At 43.1% G+C, this 27,419-nt stretch overlaps 1 protein-coding gene across 2 annotated transcripts in view; it reads left to right on the forward strand.

Moving 5' to 3' along the window:
- Window positions 1-342: 342 nt before the first annotated feature.
- LIMD1 (LIM domain containing 1) overlaps window positions 343-27,419 on the forward strand; it is a 42,377-nt gene continuing 15,300 nt past the window's right edge. For both annotated transcript variants that reach the window (XM_067561731.1, XM_067561732.1), the window contains exons 1-3: window positions 343-1,414; window positions 1,782-3,754; window positions 17,182-17,283. In XM_067561731.1, the coding sequence (XP_067417832.1) occupies window positions 2,251-3,754; window positions 17,182-17,283 (1,606 nt within the window). In that variant the 5' untranslated portion in view covers window positions 343-1,414; window positions 1,782-2,250. The remainder of the gene's footprint in view (window positions 1,415-1,781; window positions 3,755-17,181; window positions 17,284-27,419) is intronic.

Consider the following 27,419-nt stretch of genomic DNA (forward strand, 5'->3'; position numbering starts at 1 on the left):
ATTATTTACTCCTCCAATCTTTGGATCTGCGCAGGCAGAACCCTGTATTGGATCATGTCTATAGCCCTGAGATGGCAAACACTTATGCAGGTGCATAACTTTACTCACCTGAGGAGTCTGTGGAATTTCCCATGTGAGTAGTTACAAATGTATATAACTGGTTGCCATTTCATGGCCTACGGCCTGGCCCCTGATCCTGCAATAAGGTCCCTGTCAGCAAACCCTTAAGTCTGAATGAAGCCCCAGAGACTTTAGTGGAGTTCCATGATCAGGACTGAAGGCTAGAGTTAGACTGACCGTTTTTCAGTAATCCTATGCCTGAAATGCAAACATGGGCTGCTTCTTTCTAAGCATCAACAATTGCCAGCCAGTTGTGTGTGTTAAGAAACCGTAGTTGACAGTTAAACAGATGGTCTGTATTTTCCTTCCCAGTTGTTGCACAGCTCTTTAGCTGCTCCTTGAATTAAATTCCTGTTGAAATCTCTGGAAGTTCCACATTTTAGCAGGACTGGGTCCCACACGCTGATTCTTCCCAACCACTGGATTCTACTTTTTTTTATTTTATCAAAGCATACCACTGCAGCAGGGTTGTAACCCAACCCAGGGCTGAATTGTGTTTAGTGCATAAGAGCTTGAAGAAAATTGACCTGAAGCTGGCCAGAAACAAACATGACTAGTCTATTCTGGGAAATTGCTACAACCCAACAACAGCCCAGCAAATCAAACCTTATGTCCAGCTGTAACAGCCCAGGCAGAGAATAAACCTCCCTTTGATGGCGAATCAGGACGAGAGGGGTCCTGGCCCAGGCTCCCACTCACTAGCCACCGGAGCTCCATGCAGGTGGCTCACTGCCTGGGGAACTTTGCAGGGTTGGGACCGCGGTTTGCACCGGATCAGGCGCTTAAGGCTTCCTGGGTGTGAATCTGTGCAGGGGATCAAAAGGGCTAGTGATTGTGAGCAAGTCCCGGCCGCTCTTCTCCAGCTGTGTGTGGGGGGGGGCACCTTTGCAAAGCGCTGGGAGATCGACAAGGGGGAATGTTAGGCAGGGACCGGCTCAGTTCTGCTTTGAACAGCGAGAAGCACCTAAAGGCCACAGCCAGCTGGACACCCGCGGAGCCGCGCCAGCCCCTGCCCACGGGCCGGCCAGGGCCGGGTGGCCCCTCCTCGGTCGCGGCGGCGGCCCCGACCCCGCCTCCCGCTGGCGGGCAGGGGGCGAGGCCGCGACGCAGGCGGGGCTGGGCCGAGCCGGGCCGGGCGAAGCGCGACACCCAGTAAATCGCGCTCAGAGCAGCGCCAAGGAGCGCGGCGAGCCTCAGCCGGCGCCCGAGCAGAGCCCCGCGCCCGCCGCCCGGGTCAGGCTGCCCGCCCCGCTCCTGGCCCCGTGCAGCGCGCTCCTGGAGGCGAGCAGGCTACGTGAGTTTCCCCCTCCACCGAGGTACTTGGGGCTCTCGGCAAGCCGCAGCCCCCGCGGTCCCCCCTCCTCCTCCTCCTCCTCCACCAGCGGCGAGTAGCCGGGCCCCTCGTCGTGGCCTCTGGGCTGGGACCGACTCTCGGGCTGCTCCCCCCACTTCCCCGGGAGCCTGGAGCCCCCCGCCCCGTGCAGGGCGAGAGCTGAGCCGACCCGAGCTCGCCCATCAGGCAGGCGCTGCTGCGGGCTCCCCTCGTGCCTGGGCCTCGCGCAGCTGCGCGTGAGCTAAGGGCAGGTGCCCCTTGGGGGGAGGTAGGGAGGGTTGCAGCGTGTTTCCATGAGGCACTTACAAACTCTCTCTCTCTTTTTTAGGCTCTCTCCTGCTAGTAAGCCCTGACTGCAGGGTGAACTGAAATCCCCTCCTTCATCCTCATCCTCATCCCTGGGCTTGGAGCCCTTTCAGATCTTGCCTCTGGTGCTGGGGTGGGCTGTTCCCCTCCCCCCCGGATTTAAAATAAAAATTGGGTGCTGCATGTCTTCTGTCCTATGGCAGTAAGAAGCTACAGCTGCTTCTGACCCAGCTGTTAGCAGGAGATACAACCAGAGAGGTTTGTTTTCCTCCACTTTTGTGTGTGAATCAAGAAAATTGATGATTTTTGCAAAGCACGTGGGACCCTTTTCTAAGTCAAGGATGGAGTGGGCATGAAACTGAGGACCAGCGAACAAAGCTGACCACAAACTGAGGACCACAAAGTACTGACTGCTCCTATAGGCCTGGATGGCTTGCAGCTTTCATCATTAAGTTTTGCAGTGGGAGGGAGACGTGAGTGAATTTACAAAAATGGATAAATACGATGATCTGGGCCTGGAGGCCAGTAAATTTATAGAAGATCTCAATATGTATGAAGCCTCCAAGGATGGACTCTTTCGGGTGGACAAAGCTGTTGACAACAACCCGGAGTTTGAGGAAACCAGAAGGGTTTTTGCCACTAAAATGGCTAAAATTCATCTCCAGAAACAGCAACAGCAGCAAGAAGAGACGCTGATGATGGCTGCCTCTGGCTCTCTAAATGGGGGGGCCAATTTCAGTGCCCAGCAGCAGTTTCCAAACCTGTCTGTGCACAGAGTACCTGTGGGGCCCAATAAGTTGCATTCGGGAGAAAATATTGGCAAACCTCCTCTGGCCACAGCATCAGTGTGTGCAGCTCACCAGCTTGCTTTTCCAAACCATCCACAAGCTGTCCCTGATGGGCAGCGAACAAAATTATATCAAGATGGCAAAACAGCCAGCAAAGAATATGGCTGTAGTGAGAGTCTGGGGGATTCCAAAGTCTCTGAAGGACATGGGTTGCACAGAGCAGCCCTAGTGAATCCCAGCACTGCTAGGCCATCTTTTCCTTCTCTTCCCCCAGGCCAGCATTATAATGAGGAGAATCACACAGGTGTCCCAGGTTGGGGAGGAGATGCTGGTAAGTTTTCCATCCCAAAATCTGGTATGGGGAGTTTACGGTCAAATATTAATCATAGTGATCAGCTACCAAGGAGTCCTACAAAAGCCCAAGCTGAGCCTCACTCTTACCAGCATCAGCAGTCATTGAACTCATGCAGGTCTTCTGAAAGTGGGTACGGAAGCCAAGAAAATGCAAATGAAAGCAACACACTCAGTCGAGGCTATGACCAAAACCCAGCTGGTCAAAGATCTTCCTCTTTCTCACATACTCTGACCCCCTTTTCTACTTCTACAGGGTTTGATGATGAGACACCAGTGGGACTTCCACAGCAGAGATCCTCCTCATTCTCAACCCCATCAGCTTTGCCTGCTCAAGGGTTTTCAGGTCTGTCTGATCAATTTAGCCCAAACCCTAAGGGTCAGATGCTAGCTTCTGGTATGCCACACAAAACCAGTGATGACCACTCATTACGGTACCAGGACAATTCTAACTCTTTCCCTTCTAGTTCAGTTCCTACTCCATTGCTTCCAAGCATAGATTATCAGCAGACCAGTGCTTATCCCAAATCTACAGGCCATTTCATAGTTCATGGTCAAAATCACAGGCTTCATTGCCCTGGTTCTGGCATAAGTCCTGAGCAGAATTCCATAAGCATAGCTTCAGGCGGGCCAATGATTTCTGATGCTCCAAAGTCTCCATTTAAAGAGGCCGTAAGCAGTCTGCATCATGACTCTGAACACCCAGAAAACTCCAGTTCTGCAAAAGTAAAATTACCCTGTCAGACCCTACTTCCACAGCAGGAACAAAGGCCGTCTGCAGCAGAATTAAAATTAGAAGCACTTACCCAGCGTCTGGAGCAAGAGATGGATGCTCGTCCCAAGGCTGACTATTTTGGTAAGTATATATTTCTGCAATTGCAATGTATAAGTTATATTAACACATCTAACAGTACTGACTGCTGTGCGAGTCACACTTTCAGAGACTGGTAGGGATATAAACACTTTTTTTTGTGGCCCTCCAGGGGTTTATTTTTGTACTTACATGTCATTCGCTACAGAGGCAAGACATTTTGACTGCGAAACATTTTTCAATATCAGTTGTTTTCTAGCAGGGATTCCATAGCAACTTCAGGCAAGAATGATGAGGATAGGGTGAGGTGGAAGGGTTATGACTTTTGAAGTACCTTAATTTTTTATTGTAATTTAACATCTTTTAAAGATATCAGTAGACCACCTCCTTTTCTAAAGATAGTGTGATTCAGCTTTAATTAAAACTTAGGTTTTTAATCAGTCAAAAAGTTGGACAAAGCTTTAAGGCTTGAAGATATTTAACACTTAAATGAACATATCTGAAAACCAGGCCATAAATGTACTGCACTCTAAAACTCAGGTCCATAAGTTGTCCAGCACTGCAAAGTATGCTTGTACCTTGTAATTAAGAGAAGGAGAACTTTACATATGAGGGTTCCTAAATAAGAAGTTAAAATATTCTGCGTATTTCAGTCCATTTGATATCATAGGCTGGCAATGACCTCTTGGCAAGTTTAACAGTACGTTTTCTCTCTCGCGGAACCATGTTATAGCTCTAACAAGATAGCAGATATTTAATCTGGTTACCCAATTCTTGGAAAAAGTGGGCCTGATTCTGCTTTCACTGAAGTCAGTGAGAATTTTTCTATTAACGTCAGTGGAAGCAAGATCATGCCTACTATCACTTTTGTTCTTTTTTTTTCTTTTTGTCACTTTTATTTTTAGGTACATAGGTCGAACATCCCAAATGTAGCAGCAGCAGTAGATAGAACTCTCCTGCCCAATACAAAGAAACATTTTTCACCTCTGTGCATCTTGATCCCTGTGCAGGTTTACAAACACAAACTAGAGCAGGACTTCACTCTTTCAGCTTATTCTTGCTGCTCCACAAGGGCCACCATTGGTGGTGCCAGCAACAGGCAGTCTATACACCAATGACACTTAAGCACTGTCTTCTTGCCAACATTACTGCGAATTTCACAATGAACTACTGTGCAAGCTAGGTAGCTGTGACAATTGGTATCCAAAGGATATGTGGATTATTTCTTCTAATGGTTAGTTGGGAACTGCATGGAAAATATATTCCAGAATATCTGTGTGATGTTTCCCTGATAGAGAGCATAATTGTAACCAAATTTAGTCCAATGAAAGGGCAGATGGAATAAAATGACAATGATCTGAAAAACTCTGTTACTTTAGTCATTTTACATGGCAGTGTTCTTGTGTTCTTTTTGCTCCTTTTTGAGGATAGAGGATTTAGAAGTAGAGGATGCTCTGAATACAGAATGCTCCACTGAATGGGCTGCGAGATTCTCTTCAACAGAGCATGTTACTTGGTTTTTGGATTCACACTGGTTTGAATGAGTGAACAGAGAAGCTAGACTATACATACTTCAATGTGTGTATGGGAAGTAGGTGGATGCCAGAGCAGACAGATGTAATGGATAGTTAGATTTTTGCCACCTTTAAATTGGCAGTAATGGAAGGAATGTGCTTTTTAACCTTCAGGAAGCGTGCTGTGATGTAACGGTATTTTTGGTAACATGAAAGGTTTAGATGGTGGGTCCACTGAATAATTTTTTTCAGGATCCTGGGGAGAGAGAAGAGATGGAGGCGCCTTAATTCCCAGAGGGATTTAGTGACAAACCTCTAGCAGGAAGTAATACACAGGGGTGGGCAATGCAGCCAACTGAGAATACCATGTGTAAGAGAGCAAAAATGCTAAGGGAAGAAGTAGAATTTGCAGCAGCTTTGAGTCCCAGATATATGGAGGGAAGTTCAGTGGTCACCCTCTGGAGTATTTTGAAACAGTTGATGCAGCATAGAGGTATTCTAAATTACTGCTCTGTCCTTCTCTCTCTCATTTTCACTTTTATTCATTCTATTTGTAAACTATTTGTTACTCAAGGATAAAGGACTGAGTTGACTCTAGAGAGAGCAGGTGGGCAAGATAATATCTTTTATTGTACCAACTTCTGTTGATAAGAGAGATGAGCTTTCAAAGAGTTTTGTGTGCCTTGAAAGCTTCTCTCTCTCACCAACAGAAGTTGGTCCAGTAAAAGATATTACCTTGCCCACCTGGTCTCTCTAATATCCGGGTACCAACATGGCTACAGCTACGTTGCATACAACGAGCTGACTCTAGGAATTCTAGGTATTGCAAATTTGTGTTTTCATTGTGCCAGTTCTTCAAGCTACCAAAACTTACTGAAAATAATAATTATTTTTATGTAACAATGATTTAAAAAAAAACAAACCCAGCAAATTTGTTTTAAACATTCCCCTGCGTTATTGTGAACTCAAATGCAACACCTTTGCTATTACCTCAGAACCAGGAAATGAAACTGACTAGAGACACAAGTGCAAATGATCAGGTTAGTTTCATTGTTCCTTAATATGTTTTCATGTTTGGGAATCTGAAATGCTATTAGTAAAACGGGAGATTTTTTTTTTTTTTTAAATGATATTTATTGTTCATTCTACCTCTATCAGGAATGGATGTCTGTAGTAAAGAGCTCTGCTCCTAACAAGGGAGATTTTGTATCTTCTACCATGTGAAAATAAACTTTGGTAATGGAAGCTTTTTTTATTTTTTTAAAAAGGACTAAATCCAGTGTAGTTAGGATTCCTTTGAGGAGAAACAGACTGTCTAGTTATCTGCCAACACCAGATTACCATACAAAAGACTTCTGGCTTCTCAAACTATATATGGTATGGGAAAGATAGGAAAGGAAAGAACCAAAAAAGTGAGGATTTTTGAATAATGCATATATATAAGCAGTGTCAGAAAAATAAGCCCTGCTTGGGTCTCCAGAGCTTTTTGGCTTTTTTTGTTGTTGTTTTTTTTTAGAGTATTTTTCTGAAATGCTGACTTCATTGCAATGGATTATGCAGTGTTTCAAAAGAGACATAAGGAATCTCGGGGGCTATCTATACAGTCAAAATCAAAGGCTTTTATCCAGCTTCTTGGTTGGGAGAAAAAATATTTTGAGGAGACTGTGTTTCCACTGCAGTGGAGAAAGAGCCCTGATTCCACGTGAGATGGACCTGGAAATCAACTTTGATTTTATTAAAGTTTTAGACTGCCATTGTCAAGGGAGCCTGAGCGAGATAGGTGCCTGAATCCAATAGAATTTCTGTGGGATTTAGGCACCTAACTTTTTCCTTAGGTTCCTTTAAAATTTCCTCATCTACTCTCAACAGCTAAAGTTAAGGCCAGATTTTGAGGTGTGAGCAAGCAGGTGGACTGCAGAAATAGGCAGGTGCCCACAGTGTTGTAAGAGAACCCTGTCTTCTGAATGAAGATCATATAGTGCCGGGCCCGATCATGCACCATTGAAGTCAATAGACGTTTTACTGTTGATTTCAATGGAACATGATTGAGCCCAGCGTGCCTGACTGTCCATTTATATGTGCAGTTACCCAGTTAGCGTGTACAAACTCAGGTTTTCACAGATGAAACCAGTGTGCACACACATTATGAGTATACCTCTTGTGCCTGTAGATGGAAATTTGGCTCTTAGTGTTTTAAAACAAACTCTACATATTTTTCCATATTATAAGTGATACCTAGGTTTTTACAATCTAAATCCTCTCGTTACTACTCAGGGTGGAGCTGATAAGATTTAGGTATTTTATCAGCGCCCCAGGCATCCTAGAGTGCAGCTGAGCACTGAGGGTATGTCTTCACTGACAGCAGTTGTGCAGTGAACACGGTGTTGATGTTACAGATGCTGAAAAAGTAACTTTAGGGCTGCTGTGATGGGGACCTCATGTGAAAACAGAAGGGTTTTCCAAGGTTTGTTTTAAATGTGCACTTTTTGGGCTGGAGATAATGGCATCTTTCCCTTTGGGAATGTGCGAATGTGTTCATTTCTCCCTGCTAGATGCATGCCTGTTGCTGGAAGAGCTCTGAAGCTGGAAGAGGTTTTGTGTGTGGGTGCGGGAAGAGGGGGCAGGAAGAGGGGAATCATGCAATAAATCTTCCAACGTTCTTAGTTACAGAACATGAATTAATACATTTGTGGACAACACAAAGCTTATCTCTGTGCAAGGAAGCAAGTGAGTAAATATTTGCCTGGGGTATGACTCCTCAGGATTAAAGCTGTATATGGCCCTCCTCCCCTCTCCTGGAAGCTGAACCAGACCTTGTAAGTTAAAAACGGCTATTTTAAAGTGGGAGAGAGCAGTGACTGAGGATCAACAGATCTTTCAGCCAGGGGAATGTCATGGTGGTATAGGGCTGCGAAAGATATGGAGCCTGATTCACCCTGCCCTGTACTTCGTGTAGTTTTTTACATCAGTGCAGTGTGAGTTCAAAATACCACCAAATCAGAATGGTGGCATTTTGTGCTCTCTTTGAACTGATGTAAATGACAGCACCAGGGTGTGGGATAACTGTGAATCAGGCCTATTGGCTTTAAAAACCTTGAACCAAGTTTTCACAAGTACACAGATTATAGGTAGTGTGGAAAAATTGCATGTAGGGACCTGTTAATTGTGTATGTAAATAGATACCTGCATGAGCAGTTAGCAGACTGGTGCCAGCCAGTGAGTGCTAATTGAGAAGGCATGCAGCCACATTTGCCATGGATTTACTAGTCACGTGTGCCTCCTTCCCCCTTTGGAAATTGGCACTTTGAGAAGCATTATTGTTAATTGTTTTGTAACACGCAAAAGCCTGCCACGTACTTTTCAGTACATAGGTGCCTGCTCCAAAAAGCTTACAATAATGTTGATGGTACTGACCTTCTTTGTAAAGCACTTTGAGATCCACTGATGAAAAGCTCTATAAAAGACCTAGGGTGGTGGTAGTAGTAGTAGTACGCTCTAACATAGTCATGACTTAGTGAAATGGGCAATCACAAAATGGGGTTGAAGTATGGGAAAAGTCAGGAGTTACAGCAGTAAAATTAGAGTTACTTGGGAAGGGGAATGTGCACAACATGAGGAAGCAAGGTGTATCCTTCCTTTCTTGTTTTGAATATATCTGTATTATGTCATTGACTTAGTTCTTGTTGTCCTTATGGTAGAAATGGGTTTTCAGGGGGTAGAATGAAAAGACAGTAATGGCCATGCAGGAGTCAAGACTGTCATAATTGGTGGAGCATAAAAGTGAGATGGGAACAACATAAGAAAAAAGGTGGGGCAGAGTTACTCTGGACATTGAAGCAAAAGGCAAGAGCATGACAGTTGTAGCTCTCAGTTGCAAATATATTGGAGAGAATGTACAGAAAATATATTGCAGATATTTAAGTGAAAACAACTTGATTTTTCTGTCCAAATGGTACTAATTTCTTCCATGTAAATCTAACCAGTTATAAGGAGGTGTCACAAACAAGCTTTAGTTAATATTAATGGATGTAATTATAGAAGGAACATAACAGCTAACTAACTGGTAAAACTGCTGGTGCAGAATGAAATTAGTTGTTAGAACCAAATGTAGGTATCAAGGGTTATGGAGAATAAATGGGAGGAATAAAATCCACACAGTTGCTAAATGCCAACTCCAGATTTTGACCTAGTAAGGTGTCTTGATTATATCACTTTGGACTCATATCACTAAAGTCTACCCTGTGTCATGCCCATGCTCTCTCTCCATCATCAGGGACTGCATTGGTGAAATGGCAGAATTTGGCCTATAGTCTGAAGCAAAGTATCAGACCCTCACATTCTCCCCTCTATGCCTTAGGGCTTACTGCTGAGGAAGTACAGATGTGCACAGATGTGGTGGCGCAATATTTTGATTTGGACTCTGTGTCCCAAAAGGTCATTGAAAAACTTTTCAGGTTAAGACTATGGACGGAAGTGTAATACCCCAATCAGTCATGCAGAACTCTATCATTCAGCATGGTTTCACTGGATTTTTAGCAAGTTAGGGACAATAAGTAATTGAGTCTCCTCCAGCAGCAATGAAGTAGCAACATTTGGAGGAGAAAAGTTCCAGAGGGGTAACTGTGTTTATCTGTATACAGCAAAAACAACGAGAGTCCTGTAGTACTTTAAAGAGTAACAAATTTAATTTCTGCAGGCATAAGCTTTCGTGGGCTGCAACCCACTTCGTCAGATGCAAGAAATGGAAATCAGATAGGGGGTATATATATATACATCCAAGGGTAAGGAATAACAATGGGGAGGGTAGGTATAAGCAAAGTCCATCCAGTTAGAGTAGCTGAGGCCTATTCACAACCACTGATTAGGTGGTGAGAATGTGTGAACAGTGACAATTCCTTCTTGTAATGAGATAACCATTCCAAGTCCCTAATCAGACCCAGTTTGATTGTGTCAAGTTTGCATATGAGTTCCAGCACTGCAGTTTCTCGCTGAAGTCTGTTTTTGAAGTTTTTTTTGTAGAAGTATGGCAACTTTCAAGTCATCTACAGAGTGTCCTGGGAGATTGAAGTGCTCTCCAACTGGTTTATGGATGTTACCATTTTTTATGTCTGATTTGTGTCCATTTATTCTTTTGCATAGTGACAGTCCGGTTTGGCCAATGTACATGGCAGAGGGGCATTGCTGGCACATGATGGCATATATTACATTAGTAGATGTGCAGGTGAATGAGCTCCTTATGGTGTGGCTGATGTGGTTAGGACCTGTAATGGTGTCACTAGAGCTGATATGCGGGCAGAGCTGGCAACGGGGTTTGTTGCAGGGATAGGTTCCTGGGTTAGAGTTCTTGGTGTATGGTGTATGGTTGCTGGTGAGTATTTGCTTCAGGTTGGGGGGCTGTCTGTAAGCAAGGATAGGTCTGCCTCCCACGGCTTGAGTGAGTGAGGGATCATCTGCTAGGATAGGTTGTAGATCCTTAATGATGTGTTGGAGAGATTTTAGCTGGGAGCTGTAGGTGATGGCCAGTGGTGTTCTGTTGTTTTCTTTGTTGGGTCTGTCCAGTAGTAGGTGATTTCTGGGTACCCGTCTGGCTCTGTCAATTTGTTTCTTCACCTCCCCAGGTGGGTATTGTAGTTTTAAGAATGTTTTATGGAGATCCTGTAGGTGTTTGTCTCTGTCTGAGGGATCGGAGCAAATCTGGCTGTATCTTAGGGCTTGGCTGTAGACAATGGATCGTGTACTGTGCCCAGGGTGGAAGCTGGAGGCATGAAGATATGTATTGTGGTTAAGTTGGTTTTTGGTATAGGGTGGTATTAATGTGACCATCCTTAATGCCTTTTAGACTTCGAAATTTGTGGCAAACAGAAATCCAGTTGTTGAACTTAGTGGGTAGGACTGAAGTTTTGGGTGATACCAGAGGATCGGATTCTCTTCTGACAGCTCTGCAATCTCTTCTGACCTGCTGGACATGGTGAGCCTGGGCTGTTTCCAGTGGCAGCGTTTCTGATGAATTAAAATGAAGAAACCAAGTCTTAAGACTTGTTTTCAGTCCCAGCTGTGCTCCAAAGGTCTTGTTGTTCAGAGCCTCAGATGTAACTTGGGGCAGTTGCTTTCCACATGATGCTAAATGGAACAGTGACTTCTTTGTTTTTCAGAGGCATGCTGCCCTAGAAACAGCAACTAAACTGAAATCAGCAATTTATGTCCTTTCCCTTTCCAGATATGTCTACCACTCTATCAGTGCACTCGAGTGTGAACTTGATAGCATTTCACATAAGTGATTTTTCAGGCTCATCACAGCGCTGACGAAAGACATACCGGCTTAGAGTACATTTTAATACATTGTGCAGGGTTAGAGACATGTTGCCTGATTTTCCGACATAGATAACTTACTAAAACATCTTCATTCTGCATTTAGATCAGTGGCTGTGAACCCGCAGGCCACTTGCGGCCCAATCAGCACACAGCTGGGGCCCATCTGATATCTTCAGGGCCTTGCAGGTAGTATATATATTGTGTGGATTTGGCCCAAATGAGAGACACAGAGCTGACCACACATATGCGGCCCACAGTGGTAAATAGGTTGCAAACCACTGATTTAGATGCTCAGGTTGGCCCTTGCTTGCATATATACCCATTGTATAGGTTTGAGCATCCAAATGCAGAATGAAGGCATTCTAGTAAGGCACCTATTTTTGAAATGTAAGCATATATACAGTATTCAGCCTTACGCTTGAACTTGAGGAATAAGATTTTTCCACCTTTACTCAGACCTAACCTATAGTAGGTGATCAGTAATGTGTGGCTGAACCGATGGAGATGACAGTTAAACTGTAAGTGTAGGCCAGTAGAAAGCACACTCAGCACCATTACAAAAAACTGGAGTTAAGACATGCTCAGAGCAGGGTATAACTACAGTTCTGAAATGGAGTTGAATGTTGTGTTTACTGCTATCCTTTGACCAGTGGTGAATCGAGTGAGGGCCATGCCCCCGGGCACTGGCTGGTGGGGCGCCAGCCAGGACCTCAGAGAAGGAGCTGTGCCCCTCTCTGTTGCAGGCAGCCAGGGCCCTTTGACTGCGCCGAGTGTAATATCGATAACTAGGACGTATCAGAATTTGAGACCGTTCCAGATGTAGCTCCCAAAGACTCATAGGTCCTGGTTATTGGTACTACACCAGCAGCTGAGGGCTCCTGCTGCTGAGGGGAGCAATCATCCTCCCAGGTGGCTCCACTGCGCCCACACTGGGTGCAGGTAGGGAGCTGCAGGGACCAGAGCCCATGAGATGTTTCCCCACACGCCGCCACCGCAGCAGGGCATCTGATTGCCCTGTCACTCCCACTCCCAACTGCACTCGCTGTCCTCCAGTAGGGGGGAGTGAAGGAGAATGGGAAACAGGCCCACAGGCACCCCCTCCACCCCCGCGGGGCGCTGCTGCTGCCGCCACCGATGAGAGGGGGAAACTCCCCTCCACCTCTGCATAATGCTGCTGCCAATGGGAAGTGTGTGTGTGCAAATGAAAGTATTGGCCTCCGGCCACCAGAGACCCACGGTACGCCACTTCTTCTGGCAATTAACCTGTGATCAGCAATAGCTCAGCATGTATTGCTGATGTCTGTCGTCAGTGATAGGTTTGTCCTAGTTTAGAATAGGCCTGGAAGAGCAGGTTCATCATGGCAATAGGGGGCAGGCTGGGAGGGTTGAAGAGAGTGAACAGTGTAAGGGAAAAATAGGTAAAAATCATAATGAATTCTGTAGGTTTTCTTTGAAAGGGGTCAGGTTAAAGTGAGAGGTAAAGGCTTTCTCAAATGTATTGCTAACAACTCCTTAGCCTAATAAAATAGATAGAAGTGAACATCTAGCCCTGGAATAATACCATTGACTTTAGTGTATTACACTACTGATCATGATAATGGCAGCATTTAAATAGCTCCACCTAGGATTGGCATTCAGCACTTCTGTGAAATGAACAGGATGGTGAGGTCACTTTTCTTTTGCTGCTGTCATTTGGCTAAAGACAGCCTTGCAGAAATTTAAAAAGCTGCTGTGTTAGTGTGCCAGCATTCCACTGAGCCACTCTTGCTTTCACAGGGACCTACTCATTACATGATGCAGCAAGGAAGGTATGTTTTGTCCTACATGCCTGGTGCATTAGGCGTTAAGCAATTAAGGCAGTTAAACAGCACAGATGGCTCTATTAGGGTTGGGCATAATTTGGCTCAAATTAGTTTTGTGCTTTTCAGGAGACTTGGCCTGTGAGATGAACTAAATGTTTCTTCCCTCACAGAATTGTAGTTATTACTAATCCATATTGAGTGTCATAGTTCTCTATGGCACTTTGTGGAGAGGAAGAAATTATGTTCTGGAGACTTAATGGAGCAGAAGTACATTGGCATGTACAAGGGAAAAAGTTAGGCACCTTTTAAATACAATAAATATAAATTCTGCAGAAAGACCAGTAACTGTCACGGAAGGATCTTAAAACTGCAAAATCTGCAGTTCTTCTGCTTTCCAGTGTCCCTGGTTCCAGGCAAGAGGGAATCTTACAAATCAGCCTTGAGCTACGTATGTCAGATGACAGGACAAAATGTTGGGTTATACCAGAATTTGACTTGCCATATATACATTTGAAAGGTCAGATTTTCCTCTTCTTCCCCCTTCCCCCCCTCCCAAATGTTTGCAATACTTGTACTTTCTATACTCAGGAATACTGTGTCTGTATTAGGAAAATTAGTATCTACTTTTCAGCAATAGTGCAAGTGCAGCGGTAAACAGGTCTCAGGCATTTTTTCCACTGAATGATGAAAACTTGCTACCAATGTTAGCAACAGGGTGAAATGTTTGCTAAAAATCCATGGCCAGCATGGTTTTGCCAGAGCCATAGTTGATAACGCCTTCTGGACACTGTTGCAGATAGGTTAGTTTTGTTCCTAACATGGACTAGACCTTTCAGTCACTTAAAATTAGCTGATTTAAGGTTCCAAACTATGTGATCAAATGTTATGCCCATAGTGTCTACAGGCCCCAAATGAAACCAGAATCTCACTGCGCTAGGCACTATACACACGTACAATACCTGCCTCAGAAAGTTTTACAATCTGAATAGATCAGACAGACAAAGGGTGGAAGAAGAAACAGACTCACGAGGAGGTGAAGTGATTTGCTCATGATGCAGTGCAGAGGCAGAAATTAATCACCGGTCTCTGTACTCAGTCTGCATCACCTCTCTTAGTTAAAAGTAAAGATAAGTGAAGTAAACACAGACCACAACAATGTGGGAAGAGAGCTGACCCTGCTGAAAATATTGACTGCTAATTTTTCAGATAATATGAACCTGATTTTGCATTAAAACTGGTCTGTGATGATCATGTGATAACACAGCACAGAAAAGCTAGCTCCATTTGGTATTTATTTGAGACAATAACTTCCCCTTCTCTGTCTGCAGCTTTCTTGCATGCTTTTCATCATGGATTCTATGCAGTATTAGAGCAGCGAGGAATATTCCAAATCAAAAGCCATGAAGGAAATTGATCAGGGTGGTTCCCCTCCCATTCAGTTGCAGAATTTCTGATCCCATTATTGCAATGTTCATTTTAGATTGTGGAAGGAGAGACGCCTCAATAATACTTGCCTCATGGACATGAATTTTAATTGTAATCTCATTTCATTATCAAAAAAGAGTTCTTTGGAAATGAAACAGGGGCCTTGTGTGCTCAGCAGTCGTTAAACACCGCCTTGGGCTGCCCTTTCTCTGTGACTGCAGGGAGAGGGCAAAGCGAACCAGCGGTAGGCTTTTACTGCTTGTGAGGCAATGTCTGTTCATTTCTCAAGGAAGATACAAGGCCAAATCCAGCCATCACTGGACACGGCCCCTAATTGAAATATATTAATTTTTTAAAAGGGGTCTGACATAATCTCAAGGACATCTTGTGATCTTTACCTGCTATAGCCCTCCCCCTCCTATGCACTTTTACACTCACCCCATTGCCATATTTTACTGTGCTGTGTCTGTTCAAGGCCTCATTCCTGCAAATCCACGCCTGAATAGCCTCATTGACGTTCAGTGGGACTGCGCATGTATGGGGCCTTAAGACTCCCTGGTGCAGGGCCCTGTCCTTTTCTATTTGCCTGCACAGCACTATGCAACTTCCATGTTGCTATATACAAAGCAATAATAATAAAGCACATTCATTTTTCACTAAACAGCTAGGTAAATGCATATACAAATTATTTGCTGGAGGCTACATTGATTCTCTAGGCACAGGCCTAACCAAACGGTGATGCGTAAACTGCACTGCACCCAAGAGGCATCATCAAGCTTCAGAGATATTCCTCTCTGGCTCTTGTTTGTTTCTTGGAGTAGGGAGAGGGTTAGCTACTCTGCAGCCCTGGAAAGGATTTTTACTCCTTCCCCACCCTCATGCCTGGCCAGCTACTCTCATCAGTGAGAGGGGGGTAGAGTCAAGGCTCTGCTTCCTCCTTGACCCTTGGCTTGCAGTGGGGTGTATTTGGAGAGCTGGGATGCACTTTGTAACAGAGCCCATCTGGAGATCCTTGTTGGTCTTTCTTGGCTGAGCAATAGGGTGTGGGTGTTACTCCCCCTTCTTCTCCTGCTTGAGCAAGTAAGACAAGGACACAGGTTAGTCCTTCTGGTTTGCAAAGGTTGCCCCCACCACCCTCCAAGTCAAAGCATTTGGTTTCATTTTACATTTCCTGTGTAATAACACACTGGATGTGGGTGGTTATATGCACCAGCTCAGAGTAGCCTTTGTAATTGTGATCATCTTATTCAGAGCCACCAGATGTAGGTAGAGTTTTGGCTCCCAAAGCTAAATCAGTGTGTGCCTGCACTGGCTGTTCTTCATTCCACAGGCTATTCTGAGAATCAAGTCCGTATTAGCTTACTTCATTGCTACAGCCAGCAAACATCTGTTCCATCCCATGGAATTGTTTTAAATGAACCGAGGGGGGGGGGAAATCTGGCTGGCTCTGAATACATTATATTTAGATAATATATTGAGACTTCCCATACAGAAGGTATCTGAGAAAGGGAAGAGATGCATATTTGATGTTCAGTCCAGAGGCTGCATTAGTGGGAAATCTCATGATTTTTGTGTTCATCAGAGGAGGTGGTAGACTGAGACAGATGAAGATTTAAATTGACTAATTAAAGGGGAATCCTAGTTTCCTTCAACCATTGTGGCAATCAAAAGGTACGTTATACAGTGAAGTAGGGAAAGCTATTTGTCATTGAACAACCAACAAGACTCCCTACCTGCAAGCCTTTCTGAAGATTTCTTTTTTTCAAGTGTGTGTGTGTGTGGTGGTTTGTGGAAGGGATGGGGTTGGGAATGACATAAGTATAGGAAACTGGATCTTGAGACGATCTTTCACATTATTTTCAGTGATGTGCACTTCACACATGTGATGATAGCATCAGCCTTTAACAATAATTTTCAAGGTGTATAATGTTGAAATCACCTACCTTCCACTCCTATGATGATTGTGTCTAACCTCTGACTTTTGTTAGTCTACATACACACATTAATGAGTAGGTGCTTCGGATGCAGGAAGAGAGCCTCTGCAGCTAAGTCATCTCTTTCCTTCACACATTCTCACCTTCTAATCAGTGGTTGTGAATAGGCCTCATCTACTCTAACTGAATGGACTTTCCTAACACCTACCCTCCCCATTGTTGTTCCTTACCCTTGAATGTATATATATATACCCCCTATCTGATTTCTATTTCTTGCATCTGACGAAGTGGGTTGCAGCCCACGAAAGCTTATGCCTGCAGAAATTAAATTTGTTACTCTTTAAAGTGCTACAGAACTCTCGTTGTTTTTGCTGTATACAGAGTAACACGGCTACCCCTTTCCTTGATGTTCACGTGTCATGTTAATATATTCTGCCTCTGATCTCTCTCTCTTTTTTTTTTTTTTATCAATATTTCATTTTCAGGAACCTGCGTGAAGTGCAGCAAAGGTGTGTATGGAGCAAACCAGGCTTGCCAAGCCATGGGGAACCTTTATCATGATGGCTGCTTCACCTGTGGAGCCTGCAGTAAGTGTGTCTTTGTCTATGTAGTCTACGCATAGACACTGAAATAGAGCTTTACAGCAAATGGGGTTTGAAATCTTTTCAAAAGATGTGGTGTAGTTATTTATTTACATGGCAGATTGAATGTGCCTGATGGATTCTGTTGCAGCTCTACTTTTTTGTATTGGTTCTTGCAATTCATTTAGATGATGAGGTGTTTGGATTGTGCCTGCCTTCTACTATGGTATATAGAGCAAGATAAAGCCCTTTGGGTATTTGTAAATGCCTTTTATCTACCAGTGCAGCTGTATCTTATTTATTATTTAACTTCTAAAGCACCATAGGTTGCATGGAACTTCATAGACCTATAACAGTAGATGCAGGAATCGCTGGGTGAAATTCAATGGCCAGTGTTATGGATGTCACACTAGATGATCATAGGATCCCTTCTGGCCTTAAAATCTAGGAGTCTCTAAAACAGTTTCCCTGCCCAATCTGAGGACCTAGTATGTGAATTCTGCATGTGAAGGGCTTGCAGGATTGGGCCCTAAATTAAGTTATGTATAGGCCTTGTAAAGTACGACATACCTTTTTAGAATTGGAGCTAATTTGTCGTCTGACTTCCCTTTGTCTCAGTCAATTTTTTATGTCACTGGCCTGATTATTACACTTGTTTCAATTGCATCCATGATACATCTTGTATTACACAGATTGCATGATACATGTTGTACTTCCATAGTACAACCCTGGTGCGTTATGTCTCCCAGAATGGATTAGGAAGTGAAGTGCCTGACCATTGCAATTTGGTGGTAAATGGGCCACTATGAAGAAATAATGGAGCTACTGTAACTTTATGTGTAAACCGTGATCTCTACTCTCTGCCCCCTATCCTCCCATGTTCATGTCTTTTCTTTCACTCTGATCCCTTCCTGTGTGCAGGCATCTTTGCTGTCTTCCTGCAAATCCCTCCTCCTCAAAACCCATGTCTCTTGCCTTACTTCTGACTATAAACTGCCCAGGACTGGAAGACAGCTTTTACCCTAAGAACTCACCTTCACTCACTCTGTAGTATGTAACAAAAAATACTCATCTTTTTTAATCCTTATTCCTGCTTTTGCAGCCCCCTTCCTTTGTCTAGACTCATGTTCCATTTTTGTCTGATTTAGACTAAATTTGGCTTATTTTAATAATCTCCATAAAGTGTGGTGCAATGTTATGGTACTATATAGTGGGTTTACTATAAATAATAACAATAATAGCTTTGCACTTCTATAAGACTTCCCATCTGAGGCTCTCATAGCGTTTTATAAATGCTAATGAACTAAGCATCACAATACATCTGTGAGGCAAGTGATTTGTATTAGCTACTTTTCACCAATGGAGAAACAGGCACAGAAAGACTAAATGACTTTCCCATGATTATCCAGAAAATCTGTGGCACAGCTAGAACTAGAACCCTTCTCTCGATTCTAAAGCCTCTGCTCTGTCCACTAGACATCCCTGTAGCTGCTAGTGTGTATTTAGAAATGTAGCTCCTTGTGGTGTGTTGGCAACAGTGAAAACCACATGGTGCATTTGCATAGCTGGAGTTTTATTTTCCAAGATAAGGATTTATTTCTCTGTTGCGTTTAGAATTGTAAGCTCATCAAGGCTGCTGGGAATGTGTCTTATCTACAGCGGTAAAGTGAGAGTAAATTTATAGAGCTGCATAAATATTTTTTAATAATAGTTGAAGCTTGAACTCTGCTCATCACACAGCTGTTAAAAACTTATTGCATCCCTCACTTATGTTTTCATTTATAGATGGTTCCTCTGTCATAAGATCAAAGATATGAATACTGAAAGAAAAGGGGATGCTGACAGATTACATCTATTTTTAGAACATTCAGAAAGCAGCTTCTTCCTCTTTCACCCCCTACTCTCAGTTCATTCAGAATCCTCTGCAATACCTGTTCAGAGCCCCCTGGCAAAGCTTTGCCAGTGGAACCCATATCCCCTTTGAGCCCAGGCAGCCTCCATTCCATCCTAGGCTCCTGTAAAAAATAGTTTAATAACGAGGGCTGGTCTGGCTTTCCTGAGCTTCCAAAATCATCTCTGTGCAACTGTTGCTCAATAAATATGGACATTACATCATCATTGTAGAGTTAATTGTATCCTATTTATATGGAGACCAGTATTAAAGACTTAAACATAGTTACTTCTATTTATAGTTCCATCTGTTCTAGCCCAGTGGAAACAGGAATCAGGGTTAAACCATTTTCCAAATGTGCCGGCAGGGTGGGCTTGTTTTTGTTCTTCTAGACTGTAAGAGCGATTCTTCTTCAACTGCTGATCCTAAAACGCAGACCCTTTTATTTCCAAAATATTTCAATGCAAGATAAAATTACTTGCATTTCAGGATCGACCACGTAAGTGGCTACATCTGTGCCGGTCCAGCAAGGGGAAGGCTGCTTCTCCCTGCCAGTGCTGTAGCCAAAGACTCAATCAGGACAGGAATCGGTGCAAAGGGTTTCATACGGAAAGCTGCCATTGGGAGCCCTCACTAAACTATATTCAGCATGTGGGGAGAACAGGGGCATCAAACCCATAATTCTAGGACCAGCATTTTCACATGTTATGTACTAGTAGTTGTTCACTTGCTTCAGGAAGTGGATACAAATCTTTTTTTCTTACTAGAACTTTGTACAGGAAACGTGTTCTGACTAATGTCAGTAATAAGAAGAGTAACAGACCTCCAGAAATCTATTTGCTTATACTAGGAGATGTCATAAACTGGCATTTCTGTCTTAGCCTGATTAGATCTAACTGTGACATCGGGTATAAAGCAATCATTTAGATAGCTGACATGCACAGCACACAACTACAGGTATTTGATTTACACATGATGGGCCTAATCCTCCAATCAGCTACAGCAGTGCATCCCCACTGGCTGGGAGCAGAATTCCGCCTACTCCGTGTGTATAATTCTGCACAAGTAGGTAGGTAGGTAACATTGGCCTTGAGCAGGGGTCTGTTCTGCTCTCCATGTGCATGTAGGTGTACATACCATTGTTCCCACCCATTAGTGGGATTTAGTGATGGGCCCACAGAAGGAAGAAGGCTGTATCCTTTACAGTCATTCAGCCAGCTTCACTCCTGGCTCAAACTATTGGAAGTCAAATGGAGAGCCAGCTTGTTGGTGATAGACATAATGATACAAGCTGCCTGCAATACTTGCTGTGCTGGAAGGAGCTAGCCATTGTATCCCACAAAATGGAACCGGGGGGACTGGGCCCAATGGGAGATGTGCTAAACCAGCATATCTCCAGAAGAACCTCTGCCGGTAGGGGAAGTGGAATATAGACCCTCACCCCATTCCCAACCCAGTGTAAACCCTGAGGATGAAGGCCATGGGTTTCATAGTCTTCCTTCCCTTGAGGTGAATTCTGCCCATGCACCCAGCCTCACTGATGCCAGGGGTGAATCTGGTTCATTTTCTTTCAGCTGCCCACGTTGGATTGAGTTTTCAGTACATTCCTACTGCTTGCTTGCTGTATGTGTGGTTCTGCAGGTTGTTTTTTGAAGAGTCCTTATTATACCTTTGGGGATGTTTGTTTCTTTCCTTTCATGCTAGTCATTGGCAAACAAACAAAAAGGGACATGCTTTGTAGGTCAAAGAAACTACTTCCCTGGCTCATTTGTTGGTAACAGAGGAAAGGAAACACACTTTAAACATTACACGTTGTTGCTAACGTAGTTCCATTCTTTTTCCTGTCATAACATTTATTTTAATGCAGTAGTATTAGCTCTATTTTTTGTACATTTGTTTTGGTGTTTGTTAGTGTTTTCGTGTGCATTACTCTGAATTATTATAAAACCAATAAAATGGTGAAGAGGTTTTCAAGGGCCTTTGCATCACCAACTGTAAATGTTAATCATGCATTCTTAGCCGTTCTAGAAGCTCAAGGTTGGCTTGTAACTGCTCACATTAAAGTCCATGGCAAAACCCCTGTTGACTTCCAGAGGAGCAGAATCAGACTTCACAGGCCCAGATTCTGCCCCATTTCACTTGGTATAAATCTGGAGGCTGATCAATGACTTCAGTGGCGTTATCCTAGATTAGTACAAATGTAAGTGAGCGTCTAATTTGGCTCATATAGCAATTATTCAGTAAGACTTCGGTCCTGCAAACACTTAGCTGTGCTCACTTGAATTGCGTTCACTGGGACAACTTGCATGAATATAGTTATGTGTATACTCTGGTGTGTGCAGAGTTGGGTCCAGTAATGGTATTTAAGAGGAACTCTTGGAAGCCGGCCCTCCGCATAGGCTTGTTCTCCTACACACACACACCTACAAACATCAAAGCCGCCAAATAAACTTACCCTGGAAGAAATTCATGTTTAGGGTATGGCTACTGAGCAGCTGGGCCGTGTAATTCTCAGCTCAGTGCTCAGGGAGACGTACAAGCACTAGCTTTGTTTGAGCTGGCATGCTAAATATAGCTACCTGCCTAAATCCAGTCCCACCTGACCCCCTGGGTACATATTCAGGCAGCACGCATGAGCCACCACCCGTGCCACTGCAGCCACGCTGCTATTAATAGTGTGCTAGCTTGCGCAGAGCTAGAGCATGTATATCTGCCTGAACTGCGAATTACACATCCAGCCACTGTGTAGAGAGACCCTTAAAGGAGAAGTCTTTGGCTCGAAAACCTAGGCGCCAAAGCTACTTCATTAGTAACTTTCTTAGTGTGCTCACATGTTGGAGTGGCGAGTGTCGCGTTTTCCCCCCTAGCTGTATGTTTTGTGAGTATCCTTGGGTTTCTGGGTTCACACATGTTTTGCTGAATTCCGTTTTTGAAACAGGCCTCTGTGGATTGCTCTCTCTTAATTGATCTTGCAGATGGTTGTTCTGTCTTGCCATGTGGTTATTGGTGAAATGTACCTATAAGGGTTCTTCTTCCCCCCCCGTTTTGGTCCTTGGGGTATAATGGTGCAGATTAAACTATTTCTGTCTGTCATTCAGTCTGTTGACCACAATTCAGATTAAAGAAGTATAGCTCTGTCATCAAGACAGGGATAATGTATGCCTTCCTGCACGCTGTCTGTGCACCATAATATACTGTACCGCTGTGGTAGATTGTAGGAAACTTTCAAGTGCCAGTAAAATAAATGTTTGGCGGGACCACATTGTCTGTCCAGCTGCAAACAAAATGTGTTTGAACAGCATATGTGGAGATGCTGGTTTCTCTCGGAACAGAAAGAAGCTAGACTGTGTCTGTAAGGTCAAGTGGAGTTCATCTTGGACAACCTCCAGTACAAACTGTCATCGAGAAGTCCAGATTGTTCATGGTCTCAGCCCTAAAATTATGCTCTGATGGAACACTGGATCTCTGCACTAAAATAAATTGTATTTGCTGTCTCACTTGTTTCATTTTAGCAATGATCTCTAATTTTGTTCCTGGCTGGATTTCTGCCCAAATGCTTCTTTGGTTTCCCAGACATGGAAGACTCAGAGGGTTTTACTGAGAAAAGAATAGACCTAAGATATTTCACTGTGCTGATTTTACTAAGTCCTCTGTTTCCTGATAAACAGACAGTGTGATGAGTGAGAAATGATGTGGGAGAGCAGTTTGTTGGATGGGGCTATGTACGCATTACAGCGTTCAGCTGGCAGAAAAAAATCAGCGACTTTATCTGAGACACTGGTATGGTATGGAGAAAATTTGGCTTTGAGATAAAACCAACAGATTTATAATGATGAATTAGTTTGCCACAAACTATCATATTTATTTCATTGTTTGGTACAAAACATGCATCCAGACAGAATGGGTTTTAGTGAATAAAGCCCATAAGCCTTTGGTCAGGCTTTTTTTTTTTTTTTGCCTGTTCCGTATACAGGTCTGCCTTACATTAAACTTGTGCAGGTATGTCAAAAATACAACCATTTCCTGAATGTTCATGGTGTTTGCTTGCTTGTTGTTTTTAGTCTGTAGACCAAACATTCTCTGTCATCAGTTGGTTAAACATTAACCATTCAGCCTGCTAGGCAGTTTCTTTGCAGTAGTTACTCCCGGTGATATGAAAAATACCTATGCACACATAGTTTGTGCTGTGTGCTGAAGACCAAAAAAAAAAGGGGTTTTCCAGATAATAGGTGGGGGGGGGGGGAGGGAGAGAGAGAGAGAGTGTGTGTGTGTGTGTGTGTGTGTGTGTGTGTGTGTGTGTGTGTGTGTTAACTAAACAGTGTCCCTCTAACCTACTGCATCAGTTTAATGCTTTTTAAAACCCTGATGTGCCACAAGTTTGATGTGGTTATAGGTTTATAGGACCACAGACCCTTCTAGCTGTGGTACCACACTAACATTTCTGACACTTTTTAGAACATTTGGTTCTCGTATTTTGAGCTGTATGAGCTCTGAGGTCCTCAGAGGAAATATGAAGGCAAAAAAACTGAAAAGGAAGCACAAGAAATGACTATGAAGGAAATTGTAGGAGAGGAAAGAAGTCAAAAATAGAGAACTAATTATGGGGTAGTGAGGTGGAGAGATGTTCAGATAGTAGACTAAGGTAGAAATCCAAAATGAGGGTCAGAAATCTGATCTATTGAAAATGAACAGGAGTAGTGTGTCTTTATCAAATGGCAGAATTTGACCCTTAATGTTTACCTCTTTAAAACCTGGAATGAACATAATCTTTGTGAAAGGCGGACGGCTTCTAGCACTAAGTTAGAATCACTGGCCTGTCTATCTAATTTCAAGCTATCTCACTACTGCATCTACAGCACCTCGTGCAATGAGGCCTTGGTCTTGTGTGGGATCTCTAGGTGACACAAATAATTATTGTTTAGTTGTAACATAGTAAGCTTCCTTAGTCTGCCAGTTCATGTAATCATAGACTGACATCCCTGGCCATCCAGTGCTGGGCCTCTCTTGAGCATACTGCCAATGGTACCAAATTTATGTGTGGGTTTCCTTTTTTTTAAATGCGGACAGATGTCAGCTAGGCCAGCAACTCTCAACCTTTCCAGACTACTGTACTCCTTTCAGGAGCCTGATTTGTCTTGCGTACCCCTAACTTTCACCTCACTTAAACTACTTGCTTTACAAAATCAGACATAAAAATACAAAAGTATCACAGCACACTATTACTGAAAAATTGCTTACTTTCTCATTCTTGCCATATAATTATAAAATAAATCAATTGGACTATAAATACTGTATGTACGTTTCAGTGCATAAGTATATAGAGTAGTATAACAAGTCATATGAAATTTTAGTTTATACTGACTTCGCTAGTGCTTTTTATGTAGCCTGTTATGAAACTAGGTAAATATCTAGATGAGGTAATGTACCCCTTGGAAAACCTCTGTGTTCCCGGAGTGGTACACATACCCCTGGTTGAGAACCACTGAACTAGGCTACTAGAACCAAATTCAGCTTTGGCTTATACCAGGGCTGAATCTGACCATAAAAGATCACCAAATTAACTTCCAGTTGTGAGAAATGTACTAGTCTCCACAGGGTGAAGTTTTAAGCATCAATGAACCTCTCCATCAAGGAACCTCTTTAATGAAATTATCAAAGCAAAAACTTAATGGTACGTAATCTAACAAAAACCAAAAAGAAGCTCCGAAGACCACAGAAATTCAAATAATATCAGAAATAGTCTGGGGGGAAAAATCAGTAGATGTTCCAGCCCCAGCTTAAGCTGCCTCTGACTCTCTCTGCCTCCTGGCAAGGGATTCCCGTCACATGCCACCCAAAACGTAGCAGATGAATCACAGAAGTACAGCTTTTGTTGTATGATGATATAACCTGCTCCCGTCCATTTGGCCTGTTGGAGGTATAGATGTACTTCAGAGCATTATTGATAAGGTGTGTGATATACAAGTCCTTGGCTTGATGTGGTCTTTACGTACAGAGTAATACACACATACTTTCAGGGTATGAGAAGGCTGGGTATTCAGCCCATGAGTAATGGTTGGGTTTAAAGCTTACAGGCTAGTGTGCAGAGTTTTCTGAAGTGTGCGGTGGGGTGGGTATATGGAGGGAGGGTTAGTGATCTGCTTTTGACTCACTATATATGAGATATAGTTAGGGGGAAATAAAAGCTGAGATTGGAACCTTTAATTGAATATCTCCAGGTTTTCTGATGTCTAATTTTTATTTTAAATAATTATATTTTTCTAATATACGTTTAAAGTAGATATTGTCTACAAACTTATCCCTGTCATAAGGTTCATTGGGTAGGAATTGTCTTTAAAAGTTTGAGAATATTTATATATTTTCTAGCTACAGTTTCAATATTAACTGAGACCTTCACACACCTTCAGGATAGGCAAAAATGGATCTCTAATAAATCAAAGTGTTTCCATTCAACCTTAGTTTAAAAAAAAAAAAAAAAAAAAAGTACCTATTGTACTCTCCCTCCTTCCCCCACAAAGAAAGTTAGAGCACCGCTGGTGTCAGTCAAGCAGATAATGGAAACTGTGTAAACAGCCTTAAGTGTTGAATTACAGTCATGGTCCACTGTATCTTTGCTGTGTGGGAGGACAGAACATCTCTCTAGTGGAGTGAAGAGAGACTTGAGTGTTGTGTACAAAAAGGTGCCTAAGCAGGGATTCTGCAGTTTGTAATGCTGTCTGTTCCCAGTTTGCCTTATCTATAAACTTTGATGCTACTGGCATATATGGTGTATGGGTCTGTTAAAAATAAATAAAGTGGAGCTGGGGAGCTTATTGCAGAGATCTGCCCTAAGCAGAGGAGAGGCTTTATTTATGGTCAGGTGGTTGACTGTGGTTTCCTGCCTTTGCTGCTTACACCTGTGGTTGTAATTAGACCTTACCTGCCGTTCACTTCACATATACTCCAGCAGGAGGGCAAGTTTGTGTTCAGAAGCATCAGACCCCTTTCTCCCACTTTTATTTTTTGCTGACTCAGATGTTTTCTGAGTATACAGACAAAGTTTTGCAACTTTTACAGGGTAGCCAAGTGATATAATGAGAGAGAGAGACCGGACAATTTACATGTTAAGTGCTATTGGTATATATGTCTTCAAAAGAGTCCTGAGGCATAAGGATAGGCATTTCTGAGAAGAAACTGCCTGATCAGCTCAAGTAAATCTGCATCAGACATTCCCTCACCTGGGTTAAGATGCCTGCCAGGTCCTGCAAGCAGACGCCCCTCAGACAGCTGGACATATTTAACTCTGTGGCTGCTTTTTATTAGAGTTCAGCAAGAGAAACCTTCCCAGACCTTACCTTGAAAGCCTGAGACACTGTAATATTCACTTTTTAAACCACTTGAAAATACTCTTGTAATTTTATCTATTTGTAACCGGAAATAAACCCTTTTGTTGGGAAAAAAAAAATGGAACCCTGAACTCACCCATCGCTAAATGGATTAGATATCCTAGATAGGAGTGCTGGATATGTAGAGGTATGAGGATCAAAGCCTTCATCATGGGAAGGACTGAGAAATCCTGTAATGACTATCAGAGATGGGATGGTAGAGGTGTGAAAATATTTTAATTGCTTACATTTTGGCCAATAACAGAGCAGCTGACTGTAGAGTGAAGAGATGGTGACATATTGCCAGGAGCCAGCAGCTCAAACCGCAGATCATTACAGTGTTTAGGTCTTGGAGTGACAGCCCATGAATTAAACATTCTGATGGGTAAGCAAGGACCTCACATCAGCATTGATACCAATGTAATTTCAACAGGATGTAAGACATGAATTTTTAAAAGAAAAAATTAGAATGAAAAATGGCATCCAGCCTTCTGAGCCCCTGATCCGATGTCCATTTTAAGATGTTGCATATAAGTCCCTGGTCCTACCACTGGCTGAAATGACTTTTGTGGGGCTTGTACTCAGGCAGATCCTTCTACTGAGGTACACGATCAGGACCCCCGAGTATAACTTTTTTGAAAGGCTTTGCTTTATTTGAAGTTTGCGTTGTATTCTTGCTACATATGGACCCCAACACATTGACCCAGTAAAATAAAATAAGAGTCTTCTAAGAAATGAGTCAAATTTTCAAATGTGGACACACAAGTTCTGTCTGTTTCTGGTGTGTCTGCGATGTCTCTTGGCGCCTGGAAAAAATGCACATGCATCTGTTGCAGTCCTATACTTGTATACATAAAACAAGTAATAGGGAGGATGGGTAGCCTTAT

This window comes from Emydura macquarii, unplaced genomic scaffold (assembly GCF_026122565.2).
Source record: "Emydura macquarii macquarii isolate MOO-44397 ecotype Brisbane River unplaced genomic scaffold, CSIRO-AGI_Emac_v2 contig_2422, whole genome shotgun sequence".
Taxonomy (NCBI): Eukaryota; Metazoa; Chordata; order Testudines; family Chelidae; genus Emydura; species Emydura macquarii.